This window comes from Perca flavescens, chromosome 4 (genome assembly GCF_004354835.1).
Source record: "Perca flavescens isolate YP-PL-M2 chromosome 4, PFLA_1.0, whole genome shotgun sequence".
Classification (NCBI taxonomy): domain Eukaryota; kingdom Metazoa; phylum Chordata; class Actinopteri; order Perciformes; family Percidae; genus Perca; species Perca flavescens.
The window spans coordinates 8,258,590-8,278,403 of record NC_041334.1 but is presented as its reverse complement, the minus strand read 5'-3'; the positions used below and the strand labels follow the sequence as shown (position 1 = coordinate 8,278,403).

At 38.6% G+C, this 19,814-nt stretch overlaps 1 protein-coding gene across 1 annotated transcript in view; it reads right to left on the bottom strand.

The window, feature by feature from the left end:
* LOC114553537 (copine-9) overlaps nt 1-19,814 on the bottom strand; it is a 396,447-nt gene that overhangs the window by 67,416 nt on the left and 309,217 nt on the right. The window contains 3 exon segments of the mRNA XM_028574744.1: nt 1,508-1,635; nt 15,190-15,371; nt 17,915-17,961. Of these exon segments, the coding sequence (XP_028430545.1) occupies nt 1,508-1,635; nt 15,190-15,371; nt 17,915-17,961 (357 nt within the window).

Sequence of the window (19,814 nt, the reverse complement as noted above, 5' to 3'; positions counted from 1 at the left end):
TCTGCCCCTTTACAGCCACACGGCAACCACACGCCCGCATACCTCTTCTGCAAGCAATAGAAGAGGCATGCGGAGACACTGAGGTGGAATCAATCCAAGCGTGGATTCCGCACACAAGGCGATATTTTCCCCGATGCCCAGCCCGCAAGGACATCGCATGTGATGTTGATGAGGTCTTGTGGCCAGATCTGAACAGAAGGCAGGATCCATAAGCCCCCCCCCATTCCCCCAGCTGCCTACCACACACACACACACACACACACACACACACACACACACACACACACACAAAACAACTATGTGTTTTTTTTCCCAATAGCAGTTTCTCCAGTAATTGTTTTTTTACTTGTGTTTTGTTGCTAACTTTGATGATTTGTGATTCTATTTTTCTTTACTTCTGTAAGAATGTTTGTTTTTTGTAAAAACTCTTGTTAGATTACTGCAGAAATTGTACTTTTGAGTTTTACAGAAGACTGAGTCTGAGAAAATGACAATAAAAATAGAAACACAAAGACTGCAGTGTTTTATATAAAGCCCATCAGTGTGTTGCTGGTGATATGAAAGAGTAATTCAAATACTGCTTGTGTGTATGGTTTTGGTGCAAGAATTTCACTTTTAGAAAGGAGTGTTAAGTTTTGATTGATGTGTTTCATTTTGGCATATATGTGAGTTGTTAATCTCTGTTAATGTCTGATTGGCTTGTGTGTAGAGTTTTGACATAATGAGCCAAATTCTGCAAAAAGTGTGTAAGCAATAGGCAAAAACTGTAATATGCTGCACTGTAGCCTATATACCTTTGCAGGTCCTACCATGCCAGTGATGTCATTGAAATTGTCAGCGTTCTAATACTAACAAAACATAATTTTTGTGTTGCTTAAAAAAAGCTATATTGATTTTTTTTATTAAAATCTTTAGAGTAATTCATTTTTATTTGTCATAACCAACACGTTATCAACGTTAATTCTTTCAGCTCAGTTCATCTTTAATGCACAGGAAGTTTGAGCTGACTCCCTGTCATAGACGTTCTAAACCAGTTATTATGAGCTTTGTATTTCTGCAGAACCTTGCTTGAAAGTAAATAGTCCTCTAACAAGGTATGGGAGTGAGTCTGTATGTGTGTTTGTCTGTCTGTGTGTGTGTGTGTGTGTGTGTGTATCAAATCTGAAAATGTCTGGAAACATAACATGTAAACTGTTATCTCGACAAACACAGGGACTATTGACAGTTTTTGTGAGTAGCTTATCACTGCCATCAAGTCACCTCACATACTTTCGTATTCATAACATGCATACATAAACAGCTGGCTTCCCATGATGCTACAGGATAAGTGACAGAACTCATGGAAATGTGCAGATTTTATGTATCAGAGAAATTATGTATGAGTGTGTATTCAAGTATGTGTTTGTGAGTGTATTTGAGTGCATGTGTGTGTGTGTGTGTGTGTGTGTGTGTGTGTGTGTGTGTGTGTGTGTGTGTGTGTGTGTGTGTGTGTGTGTGTGTTTCTCACCGAGCCACCTGGTTGATGACAGGTGCAAAGTTAGTTGGGCCATACAGCTGAACAGTTCGCAGGCTCTGGAAGTAAGCCTCTAGTATTCCCTCGATGGCCACACAGTTTGGGTTTTCTGTATTGGAGTTCTGCAAGAGAGAAAACTCAGTTCATGAAAAAAAACATTAAACCAATTCAAAGGAAACCAATAAGGGTTTATTTGTCTTGCCTTGATGAAATCTATTTCTTAATACACATGGTGAATGTGCCAAAGGTTTTCACTGTGCCTTTAAGCTGACACAGAGCAGATACTGGGCAGCATTGCCCAGCCTTATATCTACATGCTATCTGCTACGGCCAGTCTAAAGCGGCTGGCTCCACCGGGTTAATTGGCACTTTCCCCTGAATGTCATGGCCTGCTCGGTAGGATTGGCCATAAGAATCGGTTCCTTCTTGGAATTGTTTCCAAAATTAGGATTCCAATGGAAACGTTTCTTTATTAGAATTGTTTGCAATTGTTCAGAATCCGATCGGTTCCAAATTTAGCACACGCAAGTTTTGGTTTCTGTAGCGGCCACCGTACTTCCAGGTGCTTGTTGTGTTGAAGCACAAATATATATATATATATATATATTGTTGTTTTATGATTCATAAGGAGTATACCGTTTTATTATATTAATAAATGGCACTTTTTTGTATTTAATGTGTCAACTCTCAATGATTCTTGCTTACCCCTTACATGGCGTTAATAGTTTTAAGGAGTAGGAGTTGCTATACACATTCAGGGGAGAGCAAGGACGGGGGGGTATTTGTGATCTTATGTGGTGTGCCGGTCTGGGCCAAAATGCCAGGGCCAATTTTTGGTACCAGTCCATCCCTGCTACTACCTATAGCTCGGATCCTGCATGTGAATTCTAAAAAAAAAATTCTAAAGGCATGATGATTATGCAACAATATGTAGCCTACATGTTGTGCTGCTGTTTCATTATTGTTGTTAATAACAGTGTTATGTGCTGCTGCTGCTGTTTTTTATTTTTATTTTATTCACAGTTTAGTGTATTGCACAGTGGTTTGTGTCTTGGTAATGATCAGTGGTGGAATGTAACTAACTAGTACTGTACTTGAGTCCAAATGTTGAGGTACTTGAGTCTTTTCTCTTCATGCCACTTTCTACTTCTACTCCGCTACATTTCAGAGAGAAATATTGTACTTTTTACTCCACTACATTGATCTGGTACAGCTTTAGTTACTAGTTACGTTAGTTACTCCACTACATTGATCTGTTACAGCTTTAGTTACTAGTTACTTTAGTTACTCCACTACATTCATCTGTTACAGATTTAGTTACTAGTTACTTTAGTTACTCCACTACATTCATCTGTTACAGCTTTATTTACTAGTTACGTTAGTTACTCCACTACATTCATCTGTTACAGCTTTAGTTACTAGTTACGTTAGTTACTCCACTACATTGATCTGTTACAGCTTTAGTTACTAGTTACTTTAGTTACTCCACTACATTCATCTGTTACAGCTTTAGTTACTAGTTACTTTAGTTACTCCACTACATTCATCTGTTACAGCTTTAGTTACTAGTTACGTTAGTTACTCCACTACATTCATCTGTTACAGCTTTAGTTACTAGTTACACATTAAGATTTCTGCACACAAAACACATGTAGTTTATAAATATGATGTTTGATTCTAAACTAAACTAGCCAACAATATAACGGCTACAAGTCAGCTGAGATGAATAGACCATTAAACACTAGTTGATTGACAGTACTGTTTGGTTTGTTTAAAAAATATGAGGATTTTTCTACGTTCAGTACTTTCACTTTTAATATTTCAAGTACATTTTCCTGATGATACTTACATACTTTTACTTAAGTAACATTTTCAATGCAGGACAGTATGGTATTAGTACTTTTACTGAAGTAAAAGATCTGAATACTTCTTCCACCACTGGTAGTGATGTTGTGATTTTGCCTCAGTAAAACCAGGTGTTCTGCACTGCTGCAGATGCTGTAGCCTACTTGTTGGTTTATAAAGATAAAAGTGATTACCAGCTTGCTGTTGAACTGTGAATCCAGGGAATTCTGCTGCTTTGCTGTTTAGTTACATTTACAGTTACATTCATTTTAATTGTTTTGGTGCTGTGGTGGCAGAGGATAATATCTGGTATTCTTTCCAGTTACATCTCTGTTGATGTTAGTTTTATGATGTAGTTTTCTCATTTTACCTATGTGGTGTGGTGGTAGTTGGTGTGTGTGTGTGTGTGTGTGTCAGTTAAAATTAATATTATTATTATTTGCATGTGGACCATGTGTGGCACTAAATACATTTTTCCAGTAAAGCACAATGATTAAGGGGGGGCCTCACACAAAGAGCAGCCTAGGGGCCCCTGACCACCTTAATCCGCCCCTGCATACCACTCTCATATAATTGTTTTCCAGCTGCCTGTAAGACATATTACGAGACAGCACGCAGGAGCTTCAGCTAGAAACAACCAGATGTGGCATCGCTGGCAGAAGCTGTGAAGAGTTCAGCTCGGAGTCGGTCGAGAAGAAAAGAGGGTAAGATTAGATCAGTTTGGTTAATGTGAATATTTTTCAGGTGCATTCATAGGTGTGTTGTGTCCATAAGAAGTGCATTGCGCAGTACTGATTGTCTTTATTGATTTGATTTTACAGCTGCTGGAAGCAAGACGGAGTGTGCTGGCTGCGGGTGAGGTGGGCATTTGGAAGTGCGCCACATAGACCTACAGGACAACGACCACAGACGTCTGCAAAATGGACCGAATTCGGACCGAATGCTGCCGGTTACCTACAGCTCTGAGGTAGCCGCGGGTTAGATGTGGACGGTGCTGCTTCTTGTGAGCGTGGGATATTTATTGTGTGTGCTGTGTGTCTCCGATGCTTTGTACATAGTTTGTGTTTTGTGTCAATAAAGCTCTATCTTTGAATAAACAACACGTTCCTGGCAAATCATTTTAATTAGGATAACCATGACATGAATATACAACATAGCATATATGAAATAAATATATATGTATAATACATAAATAAATAATAAAAAAAATATATATATATAATTTTATTATTATAATAATAATGGCCCAGGTTGACCAATAGCCTAACCCGTGACAGACCTGTCAACCAATCACGAGAGATTTTTCTTGTTTAAAAGTAGTGGTTTCATCCAATAGCGAGTGAGGAAATTCCAGCCAGGCCAGACGTTCTCTGGCCAGGCGTCTATTCATATTCTAATTAGATCCATTAACACCTCCGTGGGGGCTCTCCACATACGTCATGGTTCATTTCCGACAATATGTGGCACAGACGAACGTGACGTTCGCAGTTTGTAAATTGTCGATAACTGCCGAAAATTAGTGGGATTTCCGGGCGTTTACAGGCATTTACGGGGACGGAAATCCCACTTTTCATGCAGTGTTATATAGATACAATTTCTAGAATCACACACAATTTATATCTGCAATACCTGAAAATATTAATGCAGAAAATAAGGGTTAGAATGTTTTCAACGGTGCATTGTGCTCTACAATGATCCCACCAACAAGTATTTATAAAAGTAACTGTGTGCACATCCCACCTTCAGGCAGGTGCAGGACAAATGAAAGTACTTAAAACGAAAATAATATAATGTCCGCAACACTGCTTTAAACTCCCATATTTAATATAAAAATGCAACGTTTCGACCCAACTGGGTCTTCTTCAGGCAAACCAACAAGTAACTGTACTGTTACTGATTTTACACTTCATAAAAGCCAGAATTAAATGTATGTCTTCTTTTGTGACAGTTTAAATGCTAGTTTAACAATGTGACAGACTTGAAATGGCTTACTGACAGATTAACTTCAAGTTTGTTAACTTGCTATGAATGGCTACTGCTATTACACATTCCAAACATTTGTAAAAATAAAATAATTAAAAAATAAGTCAAGAATAGCTGCAGGAACCTTTTTTCTATGTTTTTATTAGAGAACTACAAAGCGTAATTATGAGTGATGAGATGACATGTTAGCCTCTTTGCATAATTTGTAATTGACACAGGGCAGGAGGGTCTAACTGGTTGAGACGCCAGGCAGATGTTGTTCTTCACTTTTGCATTTCTTTTGGTTTGAAATAGATCACTTTTTATTTAAAGTGTTGAAATTCATTGTTAGCCTGTTTTTAATAGCTTATATGCACCTGTACAGGTGCATGCACGTCAACTCATTCATATTATTGATAATCCGGAAAACAGAAACTATACTGTTTTAAGTTGTTGAAAATAAGTCCATCTTGAAGCATTTCAATTTTGAAAGCTTTAACAATAGACATTGAATCCATATACTATTCATAATTAACTACATAAATACAAAATAAAAGTTTAAATTGTGCACACTTTAATTAATCGATTTGTGTCTTTTGGGTCTCTTTATTTTTTAGTCATTCTATTTTCAGAAACAGAAATTAAGCAGGATGACCACTGCTCCAGCTGGCTTAATCTTTGCCAAGGTGCTGGAAGCATCAATAAATCCAAACTGATAAAAGACATATCCACACACTTAGATTATATGGGATTAGTTTTGTGACTTTAATTCCAAGCAAAACTGATACTCAAGTATCAAACAAAAAACACTAACTCAAGCAAATAAAATTGTTACCTCAAAGGTAAAACTTAAAACTTGCAAACAAAACATTTGTGTAGTTGTAAACTATTGGTCTTATATTTGTTTGATATTATGTCCTTTTGTTTACAGTTCCCTCTGCTTCTTTCTCAATGATCAGTCTTTTGCTCTCTCCATCACGTTTGCAGTCATGCTCCCAGCTTTCTCCTTTGCGCTCCCTGAGTTTTTGCTTGCGATTCTGACACAAATATCTTGCGTGGGCAGGTCTTACAGGGGTGCGTCCCCATTGGCTAATGAGTGTTAAGGGAAAGTTCAGGGAAAGTTTGAGTGACAGCTCAGCCTCAGTGCAGGTAAACTAACGTAGACTCAGAGTCTGGTCTGGAGGACACACAAGCCACTCCACAGGGGATTGTTACAAGATTAATAAAATGTAAGTATTGATCATATATATATTATCTGTGATCTACGTTGCAAGCATGGTTACTAGACATTTGTTGTTTTGTTGTGTTAAGTTACTAGCTAGCTAGCTAGTAAAGCTTTTTTAAGTTAGCATTTAACGTTAGCTATACTGCTAACATTATCTAGAACTTGTAGCCACCGGCTATCTTACTGAGCTAATTTACCATGGGAATCATGTATTCTTCGTGAGGCCTTACTCAATGGAGCTGTATTAATTATCGTCTTCTCTCTGTAGAGACCTGCAGGACCCGAGCAGAGCTACGATGCTCTCCCAGGTAACCTTAGGTTAGTAACGTAGCTATATTATGGTCTATTAGGAAAAATTATTATCCAGCTAACTACTAATTGTTGTGGTTGCTATTGGCCTGATAATGCACAATGCTAGGGTATTGGTTAAGTTGTACAATGTAGAAGCTGTGAATATAATGTAGTTAAGTTTAAGGACCAATGCAACAAAAATAAACTACTGGGTAGGAGTGCTTTAGTGCAGTCTTTTAGATAATACTCCAGAGTCTCAAGACCTCTGTTGTGGGAGATATTAATGAGGCTTTCCATATATAAAATGGCCAGAATTAAATCATTAGGTAACTCTTTAATGCTCATATCTTGTTGATATGAGTCCTTAATATATGATGGAAGCTTATGTGGTTTAAGAAAATTATCAACATTTTAAGTTAACTCTAGTAAAGAATTATTGCTGGCTACAATATTTCAGCTTTTAACCAACCAACTGCTGCAGACATCATGATATAATTGTTAAGCTGTGTCCTATCAGGACTCCCTCCCACTGCTCATATTTGGCTGCTTCAAATCTTTTGATAACAACGATTTCTCAGTAAATTCTCAAATAAATACAAAGCAGTACTTTGAAACTGGGCAAAACAACCAGCACTACTTTATTTAAACAACTATGTATTTTGTATTTAAGAAGAGCAAGACAATATGATACAAGATTCAAGTTACAAACATAAGAAGTTTTTTTTTAATATATCCTCCCACTCACTACCAAAAAGCATGTTTACAACTTGAACATACATTTTGCTCTCCTTTCCTTCTGGCCAGCAAATTTCTCACTGACTCTCTGATTAAAGTCAGTCATCTCAATAACAAGTCTCTTTTCCATGGACAGCATGGCCAGTGCATTCAGCCTGTCCTGGTTCATGGTGTTTCTGAGAAAGGCTTTTATTCTTTTCAAGGTTGAGAAGCACCTGTGGTCATGGGTGTGGTAATGACAACAAGGTGGCACAGACAAGGTGGTCTGTGAAAGAGAAACGCTCCTGGGTGTGTTCCAGGATGGTGCACAGACCTATAGAGATAATAAAAAAATATACAGTACAGGCCAAAAGTCTGGACACACCTTCTCATTCACCTTCTCACACCTGCGAAGTGAAAACCATTTCAGGTGATTACCTCATGAAGCTCATTGAGAGAACACCAAGGGTTTGCAGCGCTATCAAAAAAGCAAAGGGTGGCTACTTTGAAGAAAGTAGAATATAAGACATTAAGATAAGAGATGTTTTCAGTTATTTCACACTTTTTTGCTAAGTACATAATTCCATATGTGTTCATTCATAGTTTTGATGCCTTCAGTGAGAATCTACAATGTAAATAGTCATGAAAATAAAGGAAACGCATTGAATGAGAAGGTGTGTCCAAACTTTTGGCCTGTACTGTGTATATATATTTTTGGTGGGTAGTTTATGACTTCATATTTAATTTGATCATTTATTTTTGTAAGGATTTATACCAACCAAAAAAAATTTTCTTGAGTCTGTAGAATATGATATGTGGGCAGGACATCTCTGCAGCACAACAATAATGTAAAATGGTACTTTGACTGATTTCTATAACAAACTCATCTCTGCTGCAATCCTTTCACGGTCTTCTGGACTGAGCGCCCAGCGCCTCTTTATTGGCCGAGAATCACTGCTTTGCTCACTAATGGAATGGAGAGAGTTTCTGCAATGGACTACATTAATGACTTACATCAGGGAAAGTCATTAATGTAGTCCATTGCAGAAACTCTCAGTGAAAAAGTAGCTCTGCTCAGACAGTCACTAAGACCAGGTTCAGGAAAGGCAAAGGCACTACTAAACATCCAGATGTATGCAGATGATGCTGTTATTTACACACATGGAAAAAATTATCAGGAGGTCTCATCTACTCTTACATCTGCAATGGTCCACATTGATGACTGGCTTACTAGGTCTTGTCTCCATCTGAACACCAGCAAGACCGTCTGCATGTTGTTTTCCAAACAAAACATAAAGGTGACACAGTCTAATGTGTTTCTTAGAGGAGAGGAGCTAAAACTTGTAAAGGAATTTAAATAACTGGGGGTGATATTAGACTCTAACTTAACCTTTGAAAGTCATTAAAAAGGGTGGTAAACAAGGTTAAATTCAATCTACAGAATTTCAAACAAATCAGGCCATTTCTCAGTGCTAAGTGCTGCCAGAATGTATCTACACAAAATTATATTCTCACATATTGAGTACTGTTTCACAAATTGGTCATTAACTAACATGACAACGCTTAAGCCTATTGAAGTACTCTTGAAGAGAGCCATTCAAATCTTGGATAAAAAAGCGTTATCATTTTATCACTGTAGCATACTGGAAAAACACAAACTATTGAGTTTTGAGAATTAAATTTTTTTTAAGTATGCCTGTTTTGTATATAAGGCAATACATCATCGAGCACCACTCCCACTGAATGACTTCTTTCAAAGAATTGGTATTACAAGGGCCTCCACCAAAGGGGACTGTGTAATACCTTTTTTGACCAGTTTGTCCACATTTCCAACTGTTTTGTCAGTAAAGGGAAATAAATATTGGAATAGTCTGCCCCCCACAATAAGGGACCGTTCCACATACATCAATTTTAAAGCTCATTTAAAAATCTGGCTTTTAGAAAACCAAAGCTGCACTCACTTTTAACTGCATCACACCTTTCATTATGTGTGACATTTACATGTTCTGTTGTATTTTGTCTGGACTGTTGTTGTTAGTGTTTGTCTTGCCTTTCAAATTATGAGGGTGTTGCATGCAATAGATGAAAATTAGCTATGGTGCTAACTCTAGCATATTTACATTGTGTACTTGTACTGATGTCCATTAATATGCACTGTCCCTATCTAAATAAACAATTAAAAATAAAATAAAAGATAATCTATCTATAAATCGCAGGAACGTCTGTCTGTCTGTCTGTGTGTTATGTGCATAGCTCTCGAACCGTTAGTCTGATGGATTTCAAACTTGACAGGTGTCTTGCTACGGGCACGCGTAAGTGCAGTGCCAAGTTTGACACTGTTTGGATTAGAAATGCTAATCCAAAGAGATATCGTTAAATATATAGGTAAAAGAAGCACCGGAGCTTTGGCAGCTAAAATGTGACATACGCCTCAGACCTACAAAAATGTGCAAAGTTGCACTACTTTGGACTGTCTTTGACTTTGAATAAACAAACGACAATTCACGAATTTAAGGACGTTTCAGAATCCCACACTTGCAAAGCACAGCCAGCTACAGACAAGTGGCAGCGAGACATATCTGTATTTGTTCGTGTTTGGGGCCGTGTTTGGGGGGAAGGTAACCAGCACATCACACGCAGACGCCACATGCAGAACGCTTTACAACAGCGACTCTTTTCCTGCTATCGTATTAAGTTGCAGTGAGCTGGTGTAGCACCTGGAAATATCCCTTTTGAAAGTATTTTTGTTTGTTTACACATAATACATAATTTAATCTGTATTCTGTTTAGTAATGTACTGAGACATGTAGTTTTATTATAAGTTATGCATTTATTCACCTCGCCAGTAGGTGGCTACATTTGGTTTGTTGTTACAAGATAATAGAATAAGACACGTGTTCAGGTTGTAGTCGAGGCCTCAAGAATAGGACACGGTTTGTGTGTGTGTGCGGTGATGTACTCTTGAACCCGTTGTTTTGTGACAGGTCTTGCTGTGAAGGAATTAAACTGAACTTTTATACACTACTAGCACCGTCGTGGTCTGAGTGGTCTAACAATTTGGAGGCACCGCTGGGATAAATATCAAGATAAGGATTACTTTTCAGCGAAAAACCACAGAACTTGAAGAATGCACAGCGATGCAGAAGGGTCCCTCACAAAGATTAAGACTGTAGTACAAACAATGTTGCAGGACAAGAAGTTGGCAGGAGGCGTCTCTGCTGGTAGGAAAAACTTAGGGAGAGAAGAAGTTACTGTTGGGTTAGTGTGAAAGTGTCTAAGATTTTTTTCAACACAGAAGATATCTACAGTACACTGCTTACCTTTTTATGTGTACAGACGCTGTGCTGTGTATTTGTCCAATGAAAGATTAATAAAATGACTTGAATTATATTTAACCTATTTGTAATTTTTTTTTTTTTCGCTTATTCCAGGTGATGTAATCATACAACAGTTCCAGAGCTTTCTCTCTCTTGAGGCGAGAGATGAGAGATTCTCCTCCTTCCAGCCACTGAAGGAGCGACTTGATGTCTTCCTGCATTCAGCCCTCAGCAAGTTTTCTCAGAGCCTTCTACTTCTGTCCCACGGACAAGATATGGTGGAAAGAGGGTTTTCCATCAACAAGGAGGTTGAAACATGCAACATCCTTGAAAAGTTGATGGAAGCTTTGAGGCTGATATGTGACAAGATCAGTGTCTGTGGGGGTGTTTTGAAGGTACCTCTCACAAAGGAGCTCATGGCTTCAGTAGCCTGTGCAAGGTCAAGGTACAGGAGTTACCTGGAAGATGAACGGAAGAAGAAACAGAGTTCCACACAGGACCTCAAAAGAAAAGCAGTGCAAGAGGAGATAGAAGACCTGAAAAGGAAACGAATGGTTCTGACAGAGGTGTGCGACTCCCTCCAAACAGATGCTGATAAGTTAGCCGAGCAGGCAGAGGGGAAATCTGGGACATTAATGGCACAACTGATCACAAAGTACAACATCCTCAGAAGACGTAGAAAGAAAAACGGAACAAATTGGTCCAAACTGAGAAGCTGCTGGGAACAAAATCAGAAGAACTGAGGCACATGTCAGCATGATTGTTGTTGAGGGTGGAGCAAAGTTTTGTTTTGTTTTTTAATAAACTTTGCTTTGATTTACTATCCCAGCCTATTTGATTTTTTTGTATCAGAGTGGTCTATAGTCTTCATCACAAACTAAAACTGTTAAGTTAAAAGTATCACTGATGTAAATGGTTACAGCTTGAAGTATTAGCTTGAAGGTATTAAAACATATTGAGAAGTTCTTAAAAAAGTCTTGAAAAGGTATTAAAATTAACTTCAAGATTCCTGCATATACCCTGTTTTTAGGAATAAGGGAGATTAGTGCATCATTAAATGTAGCCAGTAAGGAGCCTATTTCTAGTGCCTCAATATAAACTTTATGCAAGACTGGAGCCAGAATATAAATGTATTTCTTATAATATTCAATCGGGAAGCCATCCAAGCCTGGCAACTTCCCATTTTTCATTGATGAAATAGCAGCTCTGACCTCTTCTTCCGTTATAGGTGCATCCAGCCTTGTTTTTTGTTCACCAGAAAGAGTTGGTAATTGTAGACCTGAGAAAAATGTCTCCACCTCCTCCTCATTAAGCACACCAGCAGAAGTATACAAATCTTGATAGAATGATTTGAAAATTTAGTTTGTTTCCTTTGATGAGGTTATCACTTGGTTATCTTTTTTAATCATTGATATATTGTTTAGGTTATCTTGCTGCTTCAGTTGTCTCACTAATAATCTACCATTCTTTTCACCACCTTCATAAAATTTTGTTCTAAGCCTAAATAAGGCATATTCAGCCTTTTTATTATAAACATCATTTAACTGATATTTTAATTTACAAATAGTCTGGCATTTATCATTTGAATACTGTCTCGCCAAATCTTTCTCCAATTCACGTATTTCTTTATCCAAAGTTTTTTCTCTTTCTAAATTACTTTTTTTTAACTTTTGTCGCATATGCAATTATCTTTCCTCTTATATAAGCTTTGGATGCTTCCCAAACTGTGGCTACTTTATCTGTGGAACCCATATTGATTTCAAAGAATTTCAGATCCTTTGTTAACTCCTCACTAAACATTTTATTTTGCAACAACATAGTATTGAGCCTCCAGCTACCCCTTTTTGTTTTATCCGTGTTCAAATCGATTTGTACAAGGTGTGGTTTCTGTTTTTGTTTTTTTCTCGAGACCGCAGAGGGTTGGGGGTTGGAGAGGGTTTTTGTTCTTGTTCAAGTTGTGTTTCTCTGTTCTGTGCACCATCTGATATTACCTGTCACACATTGTGGCACCAAAACATAGGACTCTTTTTTTATGTTTGACTGTTATCCACTTTAACTGTCCAGGGAGGCAGTCGTTCGGAATCCAAGGATGAGTCGTTCTTTTTTAATGTTGCAGCTTTGCCATGTGCTGACAATGCTAAACTAAGTGCATCATCAAAATGTATCTTGGTTGTTGTCTGTCTGTCTCCTCTCTATTCATTCTCCATCACTCCCATACCATCACACAGATGGGCTTCCTTTCTCTTCCTTTCAGTGTTTCCCTCCTTTCAGCTGCCTCAGTCACCATTTCACAACACTACTCCCAATGCCTACAGCTTGTGGGTTTATCAGGGCTCCAGACTTCGACCAAATGGTCGCATTTTGTGACCAAAATTTTAGAGTGTGCGACTAAATTTTACATTCAGTCGCACATGTGCGACCAGTAAATTTGCCCCCTTTTTTACACTTAAACGTGGAAATTTCGGTACCTGAGAGCGCGTAAGCACAAAGCTTATCTGTCCTCTCTGCATAGTGACAGAGAGGACTCCGGGGCGCACGCGCGCGCGCGCACACACACACACACACACACACACACAGCGCAGAGGTGCGGACGGAGCAGACTCGTTGGCTCTGCAGTTTTGTTGAAGTTGAAGTGTGGGGGGCTGTTGACGTTACACTTGGTTTATCTGCCCTGGGGACTGACTGACAGGCTGAAGGCAGCTTGATTTCTACAGCACCTTTCAGCAACAATGAGATTCAAAGTGCTTTACATGAAACATTAAAGAGCAATTAAAAACGGTCATGATGAAAATAAAACAGGTTAAAAAAGAATAATATAAATACAAGAATAAAAGTTACACAAATTAATAATTATTCAATTCAAGGTTGTAGGGCAGATTTGGGAGGAGAGAGGGAGGGGTTTATTTTTATTTTAGTTTAGTAGCCTAAACAATGCATGTTTAATTTTAAGTTGTAACTGTAGACTGGAGACTAGAGCTGGTATATTTTTTTAATATTTGTACTGTCATGACAGCGATGGTGCTGTCGGTTTACCTTCTATGTTACATCTTCAAAAGTGCAAAATAAAATGTGAAACTAAAATTGAAACAGCACCTTGTAATTTCTGCATCTATTATCAAAGTGTTTATTACAGTGGAAATTAGTATAAATGTGAATATTTGGTTAGCATGTTGTTTTACAGTGTGTGCCCCTAAATTTTGTAGTTGCGCCCCTAAAATTTAGTTGGGGGCCACTGTGCTCCTAGTGAGAAAAGTTAGTCTGGTCTGTTTATGTAACCTTTTCTTTCAGTGACTTAACAAGCTGTCCTGAGTTGAATTTAATTCAGTACATTACACCCTTGTGTGTATGCATGAACAAACAGAATGGTGACCCACACATAAAAGCATAGCTCCTTAGTGTTAATAGTGGCTGGGAACTTTTAACTGGACGTTAAAACAATCACATATTACAGACCTATTCTCAGGGGTGTAGTGCTATCTTTTTAAGGACCGGAGTGCACCTTTTTCATGAAAAAAAGGCATAAAAGAAATGCTGAGACATTGTAATTAATTTGAACATTTACATTTTTGGTAAGTAAACTAAATGATGAATGTAATCACAGTGCAAATGATTACATTAAAACATTTTGTCTAAGGAAATTACTGTGCAGCAGTGCTCGGGGAGAAAACCTTGACACTGTGGTGCAGCCTCAACAGATGGCGCTTGAAACGCCAGAAGGCGTACAAAGAAAGCATTCTGTGAAGAAGCAAGAAGTACCGAGTGTTACCAGCAAAACGTTAAGAGCAAAAAAGGCAGCTCTTTAATGCTGAGAATAAACTATAATTAACAATAAACTCATATCACATATGGACATATGGACTCCTTTCTTTACAATCCATGTAAAGAATGGAGTCAAACATTTGGAATTACACATGTATTCTAATGAAACAAAGGTTGAAAGGTGGAATATTCTGTTAATATCCAACGGGTCGCCCATGGTTTTCCATTTGGGTATAGCAAATAGGCAAAATCAAACAAAAAGAGGTGAACTATAACAGGGAAGAAAAATATATTCAGCTACAAAATATCTTTCTCAAATGTAGATTTTTAACAACTCCTGTTTTTAAACCACTTAAAAACTAGCTGACATATTAATAGATACATACTTTAACTTGTTTCACTGCTGTTGAAAAATGTGCAAAACCTGTGAAAACAGATGAACTGACGTGACTGTTAGCATAGTATTCAGTCCAAAAACCAGAAGTACCTATTTACTGGGTACCATAAACAGGGACAACAAACGTCTCTTTGTCTCTCTCTCTTTTTAGATCAGTGTCTCTTACCAGTGGGAAGGCGTGGGAGATCTTGCCATCCGGGGGAAGTTTAGCTCCAAAGCCATATGCTGGAAAGAGTTTGTCACTGTCGTAGTCCTGGATAATCTCCCCCACAGCCTTCAGAGCCATGGCATACGCATTCATCTGGTACGGATTCATGTAGTGCAGTGATGTGGGCTGGGACGGGTTACCTGGACACACACACACACACACACACACACACACACACACACACACACACACACACACACACACACACACACACACACACACATTAGAAATCAAACCTTTTAGAGACTCCAGACATGCAATGTTCATCTGAACCTGGTAAATTCATCAAAGTCTTGTTCACTGAAGTTACTGCACTGCACATGAATAAAATAAGCTAAGTCTATGGCGCGTTATACTGGCAAAATATATGCATGCAGACACAGACAGCCACAAGTTTTAAGGGAGATGTGTGCTTAATTTTCTTTATTTTTAGTATTGTGAATGCTGGGGTTTGCATTCACAATACTAAAAATAAAGAAAATGAATTAACTACAGAAGACATGCAAGAAAATATAATACATGGGGGAAAAAGTATTTTTGTCTTTTTGCATTTGCATCGTCTAAACCAAGACACAGGCAGCAACAAAAGAATAAGACGTCTGGGCGAATTTTAACTTCCCAGAAATCTTAAATTTGGTCCGATTTGCGCAACAGTTTTTTTCCCAGTAACTATAATGCATAACAGTTACCTTAATTCTGTAATGAAATTATGTAATTTCGTTACGTGGCATTAGTGTGCCAGATAGATAGAGAAAACAATTGTAGTAAGAAACTACACCAAGGTGCATTATGACAAATAATTTGAAACCGTTAATTATGTAAAATGCAACTCAGAGCATATGTTTGTTTTTTTTGGGGGGGAGGGGCATTTTTTTAGGCTTTTATTTATATAGGACAGCTGAAAACATGAAAGGGGAAAATCGGGGTATGACATGCAGCAAAAGGGACAGAGGTCGAAGTTGAACCCGCAGCCGTTGTGTTGATGATTACATTTCTACATATTGGCGTGCGCTCTACCATGTGAGCTAGAAAAAGTCTTACATCTTTGAGTTCAGCTCATAAAAAAAATGGGGGCAAAAAGTGTTGCGTTTATAATTTTGTTGAGTGTATTTGATAAGGTATGTTCCTTGTGCTATGTACACAAAAGAACAATTTCTCTCAAATACTGTTCACAAATCTGTCTAAATCTGTCACCTCACAGGTGTGGGATATCAAGATGCTGATTAAACAGCATGATTATTGCACAGGTGTGCCTTAGGCTGGCCACAATATAAGGCCACTCTAAAATGTGCAGTTTTACTGTATTGGGGGAATCCGGGGGGGGGTCCGAAAACCAGTCAGTAAAAGAAAGAAAAAAAGTTTTTTCACACAGCACAATGCCGCAGATGTTGCAAGTTTTGAGGGAGCGTGCAATTGGCATGCTGACTGCAGGAATGTCCAACAGAGATGTTGCCCGTGAATTGAATGTTCATTTCTCTACCATAAGCCGTCTCCAAAGGCGTTTCAGAGAATTTGGCAGTACATCCAACTGGCCTCACAACCGCAGACCACGTGTAACCACACCAGCCCATGACCTTAATATCCAGCATCTTCACCTCCAAGATCGTCTGAGACCAGCCACCCGGACAGCTGCTGCAACAATCGGTTTGCATAACCAAAGAATTTCTGCACAAACTGTAAGAAACCATCTCAGGGAAGCTCATTGTGCTCATTGGGGTCTTGACCTGACTGCAGTTCGTCGTCGTAACCGACTTGAGTGGGCAAATGCTCACATTCGATGGCGTCTGGCACTTTGGAGAGGTGTTCTCTTCACGGATGAATCCCGGTTTACAGTGTACAGGGCAGATGGCAGACAGCGTGTATGGCTTCATGTGGGTGAGAGGTTTGCTAATGGCAACGTTGTGGATCGAGTGGCCCATGGTGGCGGTGGGGTTATGGTATGGGCAGGCGTATGTTATGGACAACAAACACAGGTGCCTTTTATTCATGGCATTTTGAATGCAGAGATAACGTGACGAGATCCTGACGCCCATTGTTGTGCCATTCATCCACGACTATCACCTCATGTTGCAGCATGATAATGCACGGCCCCATGTTGCAAGGATCTGTACACAATTCCTGGAAGCTGAAAACATCCCAGTTCTTGCATGGCCAGCATACTCACCGGACATTGAGCATGTTTGGGATGCTCTGGATCGGCGTGTACGACAGCGTGTTCCAGGTCCTGCCAATATCCAGCAACTTCTTTTTTGTTTGTTTACTGACTGGTTTTCGGACCCCCTCAATACAGTAAAACTGCACATTTTAAAGTGGACTTTTATTGTGGCCAGCCTAAGACACACCTGTGCAATAATCATGCTGTCTAATCAGCATCTTGATATGCCACACCTGTGAGGTGGATGGATTTTCTCGGCAAAGGAGAAGTGCTCACTAACACAGATTTACAGATTTGTGTACATAGAAAAAGTCTTAGATCTTTGATTTCAGCTAGTAAAAAATGGGGGCAAAAACAAAAGTGTTGCCTTTATAATTTTGTTGAGTGTATGTCATAAGTGCAGTGATAACCCCATGTTGTGGAAATATTACAAAGATGACCAATTTCAAAGAAAAGAACACTGTCCATAACTAAAGTTACAGATGTGTGGACATTTCCGGCATGCACAGAGATGTAACACGGTCCTACCATTGGATGCTGTGAAGTCTATGGCCACAGTGAAATTGAGTTGTGTCCTGGTGGGAGATTGAGCACATCAGTATCATTCAAAGCAGTAAGGTCAGGACTAGTGCCAGTATCTCCAGGTGGGAGCACAGTTACACAATAAGAAACTCATCAGCAGCTCATTGCAGGGGATTTGTTTGTAACTTTGCTTTCAAATTCAAGCGCTGATAATCACTGTTTTGCGCTGATATAAGTCTTTTTTCATGCATAAGACTTTCTAAGAGTTTTATTCATACCATATGCAGTATTATTACAAATCCTATACTGTATTATGTTCATGCTTTGGAACACCAATGGTAGGCTTATTTTAGATTTGTGTTCATGCTCTGCAAGCAGCCACTGATTTAAACTATGAACCCCAATTCCAATGAAGTTGGAACGTTGTGTAAAACGTAAATGAAAACAGAATACAATGATTTGCAAATCCTTTTCAACCTATATTCAATTGAATACACTACAAAGACATTTAATGTAAACTTTTGCAAATATTCACTAATTTTAAATTTGATGCTTGCAACACGTTCCAAAAAAGCTGGGACAGGGGCATGTTTACCACTGTGTTACATCACCTTTCCTTTTAACAACACTCAATAAGTGTTTGGGAACTGAGGACACTTATTGTTGAAGGTGGAATTCTTTCCCATTCTTACTTGATGTATGACTTCAGTTGCTCAACAGTCCTGGGTCTCCTATACTATATATATACAGTACAGGCCAAAAGTTTGGACACACCTTCTCATTCAATGTGTTTCTTTATTTTCATGACTATTTACATTGTAGATTCTCACTGAAGGCATCAAAACTATGAATGAACACACATGGAATTATGAACTTAACAAAAAAGTGTGAAATAACTGAAAACATGTCTTATATTTTAGATTCTTCGAAGTAGCCACCCTTTGCTTTTTTTGATAACTCTGCAAACCCTTGATGTTCGCTCAATGAGCTTCATGAAGTAGTCACCTGAAAGGGTTTTCACTTCACAGGTGTGCTTTGTCAGGGTTAATTAGGGGAATTTTTCCCCTTATTAATAAAAAAGCAAAGGGTGGCTACTTTGAAGAATCTAAAATATAAGACATGTTTTCAGTTATTTCACACTTTTTTGTTAAGTACATAATTCCATGTGTTAATTCATAGTTTTGATGCCTTCAGTGAGAATCTACAATGTAAAAAGTCATGAAAATAAAAAGGAAACTTATTGAATGAGAAGGTGTGTCCAAACTTTTGGCCTGTACTGTACTATCTGGACTGCAGGCAGGCCAGTCTAGTACCTGCACTCTTTTACTACGAAGCCACACTGTAGAATGTGGCTTGGCATTATCTTGCTGAAATAAGCAGGGTCATTCCTTAAAAAGTGCTTGGATGGCAGCATATGTTGCTCCAAAACCTGTATGAATCTTTCAGCATTAATGGTGCCTTCACAGCTGTGCAAGTTACCCATGCCATGGGCACTACCACACCCCCATACCATCACAAATGCTGGCTTTTGAACTTTGTGCTGATAACAATGTGGATGGTCCTTTTCCTCTTGCCCGGACGATATGACGTCCATGATTTTCAAAAACAACAATAGCACACTTTTCCACTTTGCGTCAGTCCATTTCAGATGAGCTCGGGCCCAGAGAAGCCGGCGGCGGTTCTTCCTTTCATACCCAATCATGACCAACTAACCTTTTACCTGTGGAATGTTCTAAACAGGTTTTTTGAGCATTCCCCAGACTTTCCCATTCTTTTGTTGCCGCTCTCCTAGCTTTTTTGGAACATCATGCAGGCATCAAATTCAAAATTACACTGTAAATTTTAACAAGTTGACTTTACTTAAAAAATTTATGGAAACTCATTGCCTTGAAAAAAGTAAGTTCAA